Genomic DNA, 12,835 nt, shown 5'->3' with positions numbered 1-12,835 from the left:
TCTTCCATCTTCACTCAACAGAATCTCAGGTCATCACATCCGCCACACATCTTCAACTACTGACTCACGACCCACGCGTCTACAACCACCAGCCGACAGCCCCTAAGTCCCTCAAACTCAACATGTCTTCCTCACCTCCCAAGGCTTACCCAATCAAACAGCCCCTGTATCCCTGCCTCGTCTACTCTTTGCCAAGTCAGAAACCTGGGAGTTTCCCAAAATTCCTTGTTCTCCCTCACCCCCAACATCCAGTCAGTGACTGCTTGTCAATTCCACCTCGGAAACATCTCTCCCAACTCTCTTCTTTATTCCCATGCCAATCTCCCAAGTTTTTTATTAATAACCGTATACAACCACAAGAACCATCTTTGAAGTGCATATGATGTGCCAAGTATTGTACTATATTCTCTCCACGTTATTTCATTTATTACACATACAATCGTATGAGGCCTTTATTAATTCCCCCATCTTACAGATGAGCAGAGAGATTTAGAGAAGGTAAGTCAGAGGTCACAGAGGTAGGAAGAGACAGAGCCAGGATCTGATTCATTCCACAACAAAATCCATGTTTATTCCGCAACATTACAAGCCCTCAGCATCTCATACCCAGGCCGTTCCAACAGCCTCCTTATCTATTTCTCTGACACTAGTCTCAGTCCCACTTCCAAACCTACCCCTCAGATCTCAACCTATCCTCCACACTACTCTGAAAGATTGTTCAAATAGGAAAACCTAATCACATCACTCCCCTGCACAAAATTCCTGAACAATTAATTATAGGATGAAACTGACATTTTATCACACAGAATAGCAGGTACTGCTTTACCTAGCCAGCAACATTTCATGCCACCCCAACCTGGTCCTTAATGGCAACCCCTTGGATTCTAAGCTCCAGCAATACCTAAGAATATATAGTTCCCAGACACGCTGCTCTCTCCGGCCTCTAGGCCTTTGCTCGCATTCATCCCTCTGCCTAGAAAGCTGCATCTCACCAGGTCCTCTTGGGAAATTCCTAGACATGCTTCAAGTGATAGCTCCAAAGCTACCTCTGAGTAAAACCTTTCCTGCTGCAGCCCAGCAGGCCTGAGCCCTCCTTTTTTCCTATGTCCTCGACTTCACTGTGCGTATATATTTCCATTAGAGCAGTTACCACAATAGATGGCAAGTATTTATTTACATGAGACTCTAACCTCTAAAAGGCAAGGATCATGCCCTCTCGTCTGGGTCTCGCTAGCACACAACCCAGTGACTGCATGTAATGGGGGATCAAACATTTAACCAGTAAAAGAGTACCTACATGAGATCCTGAAATATAAAACTTACCCCATTTCACAATAGTACTAGTAAATAGTGTATTGAAGATATTATATAGCATTATCATAGTAAAAATTCTGCCACTTACTACTGGCATAACCTTGAACAAATCATTTCTCTCTTTTAGCTCAATATCCTCACCTAGAAATTGAAGGAGCTGAACTAGATCATCTCTAAGCAGCCTTCAGTTCTACAATTCCATGCAATGATGGCTCTCTGTTTTTATATATACCCAGAACACATCATTTTCCCCCAAACTGTCTTCCTTCCCCAAGCCTGCCCTTTTTTTCTATAAATGGCATTTGCATCATATGAGTCATCCAGATAGAAAGTTCAGAATCACTTTGGACCCTCTTGTCTCCTTTGCTCCCTACATTAATCAACTGCCAAGCTAGTTTTCCTCAGTCCACAGTGAAACGAGAAAAAATAAAGGTGGTGTGATATGCTTACAAGATATACACATACACATATACTCACACATGTACATGTGTATATACAAAGACACACATCATTAGGTTGCCTGCCCGTTTTTGGCAAGGGCTGTCAAGGATTACATCCCTCTTACTCTTTTCAGTATTAAATTAAGAGAAAAGGTGACAGTAGATGACACTTTTAGTGTCCTTGCAAAAGTAAAGACTGCAACCCTAGCTTCCACACCCTCAGCCACTCCCCGGGTCTGGCTTCCCTAACTAGTTGCTTAGATCTCCTGAACAGCCTCCTAACATATCTCTTGCCTCCGGCCTCTTCTTTCAATCCACTGTGTATTCATTATCTGTCCTCCTCTACTAGATTTCAAGCACCAGAAGGCAGAGAGTTTTACCTGTTACATCCGCATGCTGTATCTCCAGTGCCTAGAACACTACCCTGATACACGAAGACATTCAGGAAATAATTGTCGAGTAAATTAAAGAACTTTCCCAACTGGTTCCTGAAGCTCAACTCTGATCATATCACTTTCCCTGTCTACTCCCAAAATCACAGCTCTGTGACCGCCAGCAAATTACTTGGCTTCTCCGAACCTCCCTCTTCTGTGAAATGGACAGACTTCATATCTGCCTCGTAGGACTGCACGTGGAATAAATTCAAATTATTCCTTACCTTCACAGAATGTATACTAAAACTGAGATATAAACCCAAAGTTCAATAATAAAAAATTTTAAACAATAAAAGCAGGTCATTGAAAGTCCACACAAGATTGCCAAATAACTGGAACAAGCGATGAACAACTCAAGGAAAGAGAGATCAGTGTAGGTTGAACGGGGCCATCATTCACTCCACGAATACTGCCAACCTATTCTATTCAAGCATCCTGACAGGTGCTGGGGTAGGAGAGTCAAGAGGACAGTCCTGACCTCAGGGTAACCCATCTGAAAGGCTTACTAGAACAAGCAAATTCAAATAAAAATCAACATTTTTGAGTAAAACTTAAATAAAAATTAAAAAAATATATATTTCCAAAGGAAAATGATTTTTTAAATGAATAATAAAAGGAATGGGGGGTGTCTCATTGAGCATGAAAAGTACTGAATTCCCTTTTCATAAGCATATCTGTCAAGAACCCTGAGACCTCTCCCGGAGGTGGTTTTAAAGATTCCCTCATAGTTTTACCAATCTCAAAAGCCCTCAAAAATAGGCAGGAAGTTTTTACAAAAGAAGCAGTTCCCTCCCTACTATAGCTTTGAATTTTTTCTGAACTTCTGAATTCATTACAAAAAGATAAAAAATGAAAGCAGAGAAGGAAAAAAGAAATGAAAGATTCTGAGAAAGAAGTGTTCAGGAATTGAAGAACAAGCAGGGAATAAATGGTATAATTCTGAAGTTCCTACATACTTAGGGACCCTCTGTTGAGTTATATATTATAGTAAAATAGTCTATTAACACCATAGCACAAAATTAAAAATAAGGCACCTACCAATAAAAAGACAACCAATAATTCAATATGCTGATTTTTAAAATGAGGATAGAGAAAAAAATCACGCAAAAGAGCTAAAAATGAGAAACATAAGATCATTTTAAGTTTCCAAGACGAGTGCCAGCGAAAGAACTTACCAACTTTTTCCCTAATGCTACCGTTTGCCTCCACCGTCAAAGCAGATGCTTCATGCCTCCCAGAATAGAGCTGAAAGTCTGGGAAAAAGTAGTTGGGGTCTTCTAGAATTGGGACGGGACTACTGGGACTGTAACAAACAGGAGAGGGACCTGGGGGAAAAAAGTAAAGTGTATGTTAGCACCAGTAACATCCTCCACTCTCTCCTTCCTGCGTGACTCATGAGAGCCCATGAGGCATTCGCCCACATTTCAACTTGTGATGGGAGCTCTGTCTTTTTGATTCATAAAATTCCAAAGTTACTATTCAGAATTATCACAAGTCTAGCCACCCACCAAAATGACCCAGGAGGTCAAAATAACAATCTTCAAGCCACGCTGAGTACAGGCACAGACACTTTCACACAGCCCAGTTCCAAGGGTGGCAGCAGCACTGCCAACAAAAATCAAATCCTCTGAGGAAAACTGGACAAGTCACAAAGTTGGGAATGGGCAAGCTGGGGGGCAGAAAGGAGAGAGGTGGGGGGGGGGCCAGAAAAGGAAAATTAAGATGGGACGAGCAGCTGACTCTTGGAATACATAAAAGATACAGAGAGGGGCGGTTATTTTGCCAGACCAAGTGTTAGCAAGAGCACGTCCCAGCCCAGGAGGCCCACTCAAAGGTTCCTGGAGCCTCATGTGGCAGCGTGGAGCTGGGGTCATGGGTTCTGGACCTCTGCCAACCACTGGCCTTTCAGCTCCAGTTTATCTGCTTCACACACAAACCAGAGTGTGCTTCCTGTTCCAATTAAACGTGACACTGTATTCAATCCTACAGTCACTGAACACGAGATACCACTACAACAACGCTGATACCACACACACACATCGTGGGAACAGTCAGCAGGATGGGTGTGGGCTAGCCTCCCTCTCTGCCCTGATTTCTCCATGTGGGTACCAAGTTTACGGCTCTTTTTGGCAAAAGTAGCTTAGTTTTCTCTGGGGAAAAAGTCATGTTATTTTTTTTAAATTAAAATCCTTGCCTAAAAGATAATTCCATTAGAAGAAAAATAACATTTTTCAGCAATCACTTCAAAGTGGTAATTTGAAATTTCTTACTAGGTTTGTTATCTACCCATGTCCCACAAGGCCAAAGCGAGTAGGAATTATTTTGAGGGGCTATAAGATGGGAATGTACTCCTCTCTGAGTTTCTCTATCTCAACACATGAAATAATATTTGTACGTGTGCTCACATGTATCATAGCACATCTGGACTAGAGAGAAAAAAGATTTTGACAACTAGAATATTTATCTTATAAACTTAAATAACGTAGTTGTGACATTCATCTTAAAATAAATATAAACTGAGTATGAATAACATTATATCAAGATCAGTCTAAAATTACAGTTCCAAACCTATGACAAGTATCTGTAATGATCTCTCTTTGGCCAACCTGCAAGGACTACCCTGGAAAGAAACTCAGTCCCCTTCTGGGCCTCATCCTCTACATCTGTAAATCTAAAAGTCTAGGGCTAAAATTAGGAACCAGAGATGGCCGAGATCCAAAGGCAAATTCGGACCTGGCTTCTACTTCAGGCAGGTGGAAAATGGTGGTGGAAAATTGAAGAACATACCACCCGGGGAACTTTTAAAATCCCAGACCTGGTCAATCAGAATCTCCAGGGACAGCGCCCAGGCATCTGTACTTCATAAAGGCCCTCAGGTGATTCCACTGTGCGGCCCAAGGGAGAAGCCCAAAGCCAGAGGGAGAACAGGGCACACAGGCAAAAAACCAAAAAATACAAAAACAGCTTTCTGCGCCCTCAGTCCCACTCTCCACAAATCAGAGTAAGAGAAGAACTGAGGACACATGGACTGCAAGAAAAGAAAAGTGTGGTGTTTTCTTACAGTAGAGCGGGGTCAGGAAGGGCATGTGCCAGCATATTACAACTTTGGGTGATACCAGCCAGTCACATGACTAAGAATTTTAAGTGATAATAGAGAGCAAACTGCTAATAAAACTGAGGCCTAACTAAGGATCTATATATATATATAGGTATATGCACATGCATATAAAGGAGAGGAGTTGGGGGAGGTTGTATAGATACATGCTTTCAATATGGAGCTCATTAACCCCTGCACTAAGCCATTCCCAGCACCACAACACTGGCAGAAATTGCTTTTCCACACCTTATCCAGTAGCCTGCCATGTGAGAGTAGGTTCAAGGGCTCCAGGCCACAGAACACCATACAAAGAGCAGTCCTTGAAGGGGGCCCGAGCACAGAGGACACCAAAGATATGTCACCTTTCACCATTTTTTCTACAGGCCTCGACGTTATGAAAGAACTAATGCACTTCACACACACATACACACACACACACACACACACACACATACACAAACCCATGCATTTGCCCATCCAGAGAGGATGCCCAACTACATATCAAAAGTCATTCAGACATCTTTTTTTGCACACACATTCATCAAGTTACATTCCCACTGCTGCCCCCACTCAGAGCTGAAGAAAGAGCCAAGCAAATGACCAGAACGGACCCTGCAGACAGACAGGCCAGGGTATCATCCACTCCGCTAAACCGAAAGACAACAAACTGAGCTATACCAGCACGGACGCACCCTAAAGGAAGCGTTTGTACTTCTAGCTTCCTCACTTGTAAGATAAGGTAGAATGACAGTAACGTGTATAACAAGGTCTGCATCAGATGGCCACATGGCAAAAACGTAAAAGAAGCCTCGTCCTTAATCCCACATGTCCATAATCCTTCCCTTCCTCTTCTGGCCCAGAATCTTCACTAGGAATGCCTACAGCACAAATTGAGTCTATTTTCTTATGCACAATGCAGGGTACATGATCTAACCCACAGGGTCAAGGATATCTGAAATGAGAAACTGGAAGTACACATACGACAGGAGGGGGAATGCTGTTTCTTGGTTAGCAATTCTCCATTCTCAGGAGCAAGAGTTGTGAGAAAGCACGGGGGACTCCTGGATACCACTCCTACCCAGGAAGCCCCTGCAAGGCCTGGCCCAGGGACTAAGTAACAGGGCAGGTCCAGTGCCAATCAAGGATTCTGCTGGCTCACTAGTATAATACGGACATGCAATTGCCTCTAGGGACTTCATAAAGACTATTTCCAAATAAGGTCCTCTTGATTTAGCAACGTGCAGTCACCTACTTCTTTCAAACCAGTACCCTGTCTAAGGATTCTCTCTCACATAGCTTTAGTGTACATGGGGAAAGTGGCAAAAGCAACGGAAAACAAGCTAAGGTCAGCCCTCTGCGGGGTCTCCCTCTGGGGAGGGGCAAGTGCAGCTCCTACAGCCTGGCCCTGAAGGAAAGCTAGAGATCTGTCTGTCCAGCAGACACAGGGTTCAATATTTGGGTTTCAATATTGAGGGTTCAATATTTCTGCCTTATATTGACTATGATCCATTTCACCAAGAACAGTTCCTTTTTCTTTACAAAATCTGCATGTCCCTTGTCAATTTTCTTTGCTTCTCTCTCTACGGGAGTGACTGCTTTTGGCTTGCTTCTAAAGCACTGAAAACTTCCTTCCCATTATGGTTTTATGCTGTTACTTTCTTTGTAACTGTCCAAAGGCCTTCAGGTAATTTGACTCTGAACAAGACTTCTTTTTCCTTATTCCAAACAGTAGCAATAACAAAGGGCGGCACTGTTGAAGGAAAAATGAGTTAAGGTAAACTGAAGTGAGTTTTCTGGGGGTGACAAGAGGCACAAGAACCCCAATGACCTGCTCATCTGCTTCACCTCCACCATAGCTCGTTACTTCCCCAAGATCAGATCCTGAATCTGTAAACAGGCCAACACAACAGGCTCAGAAATCTCCTTAAGGTGTAAACACTGGAGGACATTCAAAGTGCCACCCCACTATCACCCAACACTCACACAGCCGGGAAATCACCTGTCCTTAAAATCTACTTCCAGCATGCCACTCCCTTGCACAGAACTGTTTTGGCTATAGCTTCAAGTTCAAATTTTGTTTGGTTTTCAAGGCCATCTACAATCAGGCCCCTCCTTTAGCTGCCAACAATGTCATTGGTCCCCTCAGCATCCCAGCATCCCGTGAACCTGTCACCCTCATTTTCCAAGTCCTGGCTGGGAATGTCAGCTTCTAGCTTCACACTCTTCTCCGCATGTCCTTTAGAGTTCACTCCAGAAAGCTGACCTCCTCTAGAACACCTCCCCCCTACACCAGCCTTCCTTCCCTCTCTGCCACAGCAGTTATGATCTGACGCACACAACTCAGCATGCAGGCGTTCTGCAGCAGTCATTCCATAGAAGCTGGCGCACTGCCCTGGGTTGGGGGGAGGGAGCCTGAAGACAGGTACCACGTGTGTACTGGCAACTTTCTGCAACCAGTAGATGAGGTATACACTCTCTCACTACTTGCTAACTGATGGAGAACAGGGCATTATCCTCTGGGATGGTCTCACTACCAAGGAAGTTTTTTAAAAAAGCTGAAAGATCCCTCCAAAGCCAGTCTCTGAGAGTTCCCGATGATTCGTTGCCCCTTTCAGTTCCGCCACCTGCAGCTGACAGCAGCGCTTTGAGGTCTGCAGGCCAGAGACCCATTCCTCAAAGCCTCCACCAGCTACAAAGCAACTCCCAGGGGTTATTTCGCCAAAGTGCAAAACGTTCCGCCAGCTACATGTAATCCAAAACCTCTTAATGCATTTAAAAACAATCACGCTGTCTAGATTAGAATAACCTCCTATAACTTTATAACAGAGACTTTAGCCACAGCAACAAACAATTCTGTGGCTTCTACCTTCCCTTTCAAATAGCTCAGGAATCTGCTGAGTGTGCCAGAGGCCTCAAAGTTAAATGGAAGCAACCAAGCCTTCTGATTCTGGCAGAACCGGAGGTTTTTCCGGGGAGTGGAATACTGCTCAGGGAGATGCCCTAGAAACAAGGTTTAGAAGGGGCCCAGAGAACCCATGACCAGTACCTGAAAAATAAGGGCTAGTCTGTTCACAAGCCCTCACGTGAAACCAAGCCAGCTCATGTGGGTTAGCCAATTCACATTCTGGGAACCCAAGATCTGAGTGAAGTAAAGACAGGTAGATCACGGCACCCTCCTCTATGAACACCTGCATGCAACACACATCTTTAGAAAGGAAACAGGAATCTCCACCACCAAACTGAAAGCTGGCACTGGAATATGCTTTCTCACCCTGTTTCCCCAAGAAACCAGCATTTGAAACCCGAGATGGAGATGGGGAAGGGGAAGGCGTCGGGGTTGGGGGGGCAGTTTCCAAGGTTCCCAACCCCTACATGGTATGGTCTTCCTGGGCAGCAAACTTAAATTCTAATCCCTGGACCAATCCATCTATTATAGAAAACAAGTGAAATAAATACACCAATATCTATTTAATTTAGACTCTCTCAAAGTGGAATTAATGATGAATAACCTTAAAGTTGTGTGAAGTTTAACTCTGTAATGCTTATTTAGAATATCTGAGATATTCTCAGTGTGAACCCAAATGCAGAATGTACGCTTAACCTTTCAAGTAACAACTGAGTTCAACAGGACACTGAGCTAGGAGCTATAAATACAAAGAAATGAGTAAGACTGTCCTTGGCCTTAGGATGTTATGATTTGGTTCTGGAAACCAACATGCACCCAACTACCCAAATTTCATCACAGAGTAAGCGCCCTATTAACGAGACACAAAGCTTTGGAGGCCCAGGAGTAATTCATTACTACCTGTTGATGGAGGAAGGTGATACAGAGCTGAAATGACAAGGAGAAAGAGACATGTGAGCTGAACTAGAAAAAAATGAGGAGGATGTTAATCTGCTGCAGGGTGAGCAGAGGGTGCTAATGAGGAAAGATCAGGCCAACATGGTATAAAGGAGGGGCATAGGGACTGAGTCATGAAAGTGTTTCGTGTCTTTAAGGAATGGAGAGCTCAGTGTAGCTTGGGTATGGGTAAGGAGAAGGATGAAGCTATCTACAGACCCAGAATCCACTAGGGAGCTTATTAAAAGCATTAGTACACTACCTTCATAACACTCCAGAACTGGAAAAAAATTTAGAAATTAGGTGGTTCAACTTCCAACTATCACCTACCATATTCCTGATAGTCCATCACCTCTAGTTAAATACTGTAAGCGTTAGGGAACCCTGACCTCACCGAGTAAGCCTTGGGGCCACGTTCTACCTCCCTCTACAGAAGCCAAAAGGTCCCCTCCCTGTTCAAGCAGTTAAGACAACCCAGGCTCAGTCAACAGAATGGTCCAACCAAGGACTTTGACTCTTGAGGAAATGACACAAAGACAAAGGGTGTTGATAAATTATCTGTGGTAATGCTGTCATCAGGAGTCCAGGCACAGCAGCGGTGTCCATGATGGCCCCATCCTCACAAGACAAGTAGCAAACCCCCGGCTGGGTTCCCCACGTCTCTTCACCCAGGCTCCTGCCCACTTTCTGAGCCTTCCTATTAATGTGTGAGCTGCCCAATATACTTGCGATAAATTCCTCTTTTGCTTTAGTTCGTCAAAGTTACTTTGTGCTGCTTACAATCAAGTACTTCTGATAGATATATAGAGATGTACATTTTTTTAAAAAATTAATTGTTCTGACCCCCATTCTAAGAAAATAGCATTGTTTGTATCTTACATACTATATGACTTAGCACAATCCGCCTTGAATTACAGTATCTCGTGTCTATTGCCCCAAATATCCTTTGCACAAACCCTAGACAAATGTTTGCAGTTCCCCCAAAGTTTCTTCCTTCTGGAGCAACTTTCTCCCCTTTTGAGACAAGGAAACTCTTACTTTGGCACATATTAAATAAATGCTAAAATACATATACTGGTTATATGAACATCTTTCTTTTTCTTTCTTTGCTTTTTTTTTGGTGAGGAAGATTGGCCCTGAGCTAACATCTGTTGCCAATCTTCCTCTTTTTGCTTAAGGAAAATTGTTTCTGAGCTAATATCTGTGTCAATCTTCCTCTATTTTGTATGTGGGATGCCACCACAGCACAGCTTGATGAGCAGTGTGTAGGTCCACGCCCGGGATCCAAACCGGCAAACCCCAGCCCACCAAAGCAGAGCAAACTTAACCACTACACCACCAGGCTGGCACCCTGCACATCTTTTGAAGCTCTTCTCTTGTGCCACTTCCTCCAGGAAGTGATCCACCCCTCCTCCCCCAATTTTTTATATGCCATTCATCCGGGCCCCCATGACATCCCATGCATATTTATGTCACCATACATTAAGCTGCCTATGTATTTAGGTTTTTTCCTCTCCCATTAACTCATAAGTTGATTAACAGCAGGGACCATGTCTTATTCATCTTTGTGTCTCCAGTTTCTAGCAGAAATAAGATCATAGTAAGTCTCAACAATCATCTATTGAACCAATGAATCATCTGCATATGTTCACAGTACTCAGCAGTTTCTAGCACATAATGAGCGCTCAAGAAATATATATTTATGGAATTAAGATATATTTTTAAATAACCAGTTATAAACATATTCTTAATTCTACAGAGCTTAGCTCAAAGGTGAGTCTATCTCTTTCAAATTAGTCAGGAGACCAAGGTTTGGTAAAAAGTACTAGAAAAGAAAAGAGAGAGAGAGAGAGAGAGAGAGAGAGAGAGAGAAAGCCATCTAGTGCTAAAGCAGGGTAATTACAAGTGTGCTGTGCTCCAACTCCTGCAGGGCCTTTGAACATGATGTTAGAAGTAACAACATCACAAGAATTTTGTAGTTTGAATACAAAGTCACATTTAGAGAAAGGCGCTCTTTCATCTCACTCCATCCCTGGAGGCAGGCGCTGAGCCCTGGGACTGTGCCCGAAAGGCAGCCCTTGGCTCGTGCTTCCTTCACAGGTCTGGGAGCAGGAGCAGAATCGGGAGACCTCTGAGGGTATCCACTCACTCACCATAAAAAAAAGAGAAATCATTCCAGTCCTTCCTGCCACACAGAGTAATGGCAAGTACAAAATGAGAGTAACCGTAATAAAAGGACTTCATCTACACAGAGGAAGTCATTTTTAAAATCTGGAACTTAACATGAAATCCAAAGATTACTTAAATATCTTGACTCAATACAGCAATATATCATAATTCATAGGTCATGTTGATATATTTGGTATTTAACTTATCTAACACTAGAAGTACCTGGATTCCGGAGATTTTTCCCTTAGATACGTTTTTTTTTTAAAAAGTACTTTATTAAGGTATGATTGACATGTAAAAAGGTGTACATATTTAATGTATACAACTCGGAGAGTTTGGGGAGAATTATACACTCATGAAACCATCACCATCATCAAGGCCATAGACATATCCATCACCTCCTAGGATTTCCTCCCAACTCTTTATTAATATTTTTGTGTGTGGTAAGAACATTTAACATAAGATCTATCCTCTTAGCAAATAAGTATACAATACAGTATTGTTAGTGACAGGCACTATACTGCATAGTAGATCTCTAGAACTTATTTACTTAGATAGGTTTTAATATACAGCCTTATATTTAATTAAATAACTGAAATTTAAATGACCTTTAATCACTCTCAGGACCACAAAGGTCTTCTTTTGGGTGGCCCTGGCACACGTTATGTTTCCAGCGAGAAAGAAAAATTATTACTAGCATGTAAGTACCATTGCTTAAACAGGTTTCTATCACTCTACACAGACAGTAAGTACTTAATATTTCTTCAACAAAGGAAAACAAACAGGATGAAAAGCCTTAAAATAAACCCCAAGACATAAAACAACAACACGAATGCATAATTACGTTCCTCAAAGCTGCCTCTCTTCTCCACACTAAGGAGAGAGAGGAGCAGTTCAGACACTTCCGGCCTGTCACCTGATTCCTCCGGCTATCCAGACCCTGGGTGACACGGAGATGCCTGTCAGGCAGCAGCATCTCACAGGGACTGGGGCCGTCAAGAGGCAAGTACATTTCTTCTTATCACACTCATTCACCTCATAAGTCACTATCAGCACACGAATGAGCTTCATAATTTAAAGCAACAAATATTTCCCAAGAAACTAAACATCCCTTTAGTAATAAGAGTATAAACAACAACAGCTACCGTTTATTGAGGGCCTATTAAGTGCAGGGATGATATAAAAATTATCATATTGAATGATGACCACCCTATGCCCATTTCGTAGACAGGGATATTATGCTCACAGTGCTTAAGCAATGCCCAGAGTCACAAAACTAGCCAGCAGCACAGCCCCTCCAACAGCAAAGCTCTTTTTACTGTGCTTTTCTGCCTTCCAAACAGCCTTCAATAATGCACACGATTCTAGGTCGTCTTTTCCTGCCTCATTTCTTACATTAATATTAGGGGAGTTTTAATGAAATGCCCTTGCTTGTGGATGATGAGGAAAGGTACTCATTAACTGGGAAAGTTTCCTTCTCTGCAGAGATGAAGCAGAAAAGGATCCAGAACTACTTTATTTACGTGATTTCTTATAAAAG

General features: G+C 42.8%; 1 protein-coding gene across 27 annotated transcripts in view; it reads right to left on the bottom strand.

Annotated features, from left to right (window-relative positions):
• Positions 1 to 12,835, bottom strand: part of AMOTL1 (angiomotin like 1) — a 155,577-nt gene that overhangs the window by 70,317 nt on the left and 72,425 nt on the right. For 19 of the 27 annotated variants that reach the window (XM_023644674.2, XM_023644676.2, XM_023644677.2 and 16 more), the window contains one exon: positions 3,364 to 3,513. The exons of the other annotated variants lie outside the window; for them this stretch is intronic. In XM_023644674.2, coding sequence (XP_023500442.1) covers positions 3,364 to 3,513 — 150 coding nt within the window. The remainder of the gene's footprint in view (positions 1 to 3,363; positions 3,514 to 12,835) is intronic. 27 annotated transcript variants of the gene reach the window in all.

The sequence above is a fragment of the Equus caballus genome, chromosome 7, assembly GCF_041296265.1.
Source record: "Equus caballus isolate H_3958 breed thoroughbred chromosome 7, TB-T2T, whole genome shotgun sequence".
Taxonomy (NCBI): domain Eukaryota; kingdom Metazoa; phylum Chordata; class Mammalia; order Perissodactyla; family Equidae; genus Equus; species Equus caballus.
This window is presented reverse-complemented; position numbering and strand designations above follow the sequence as displayed.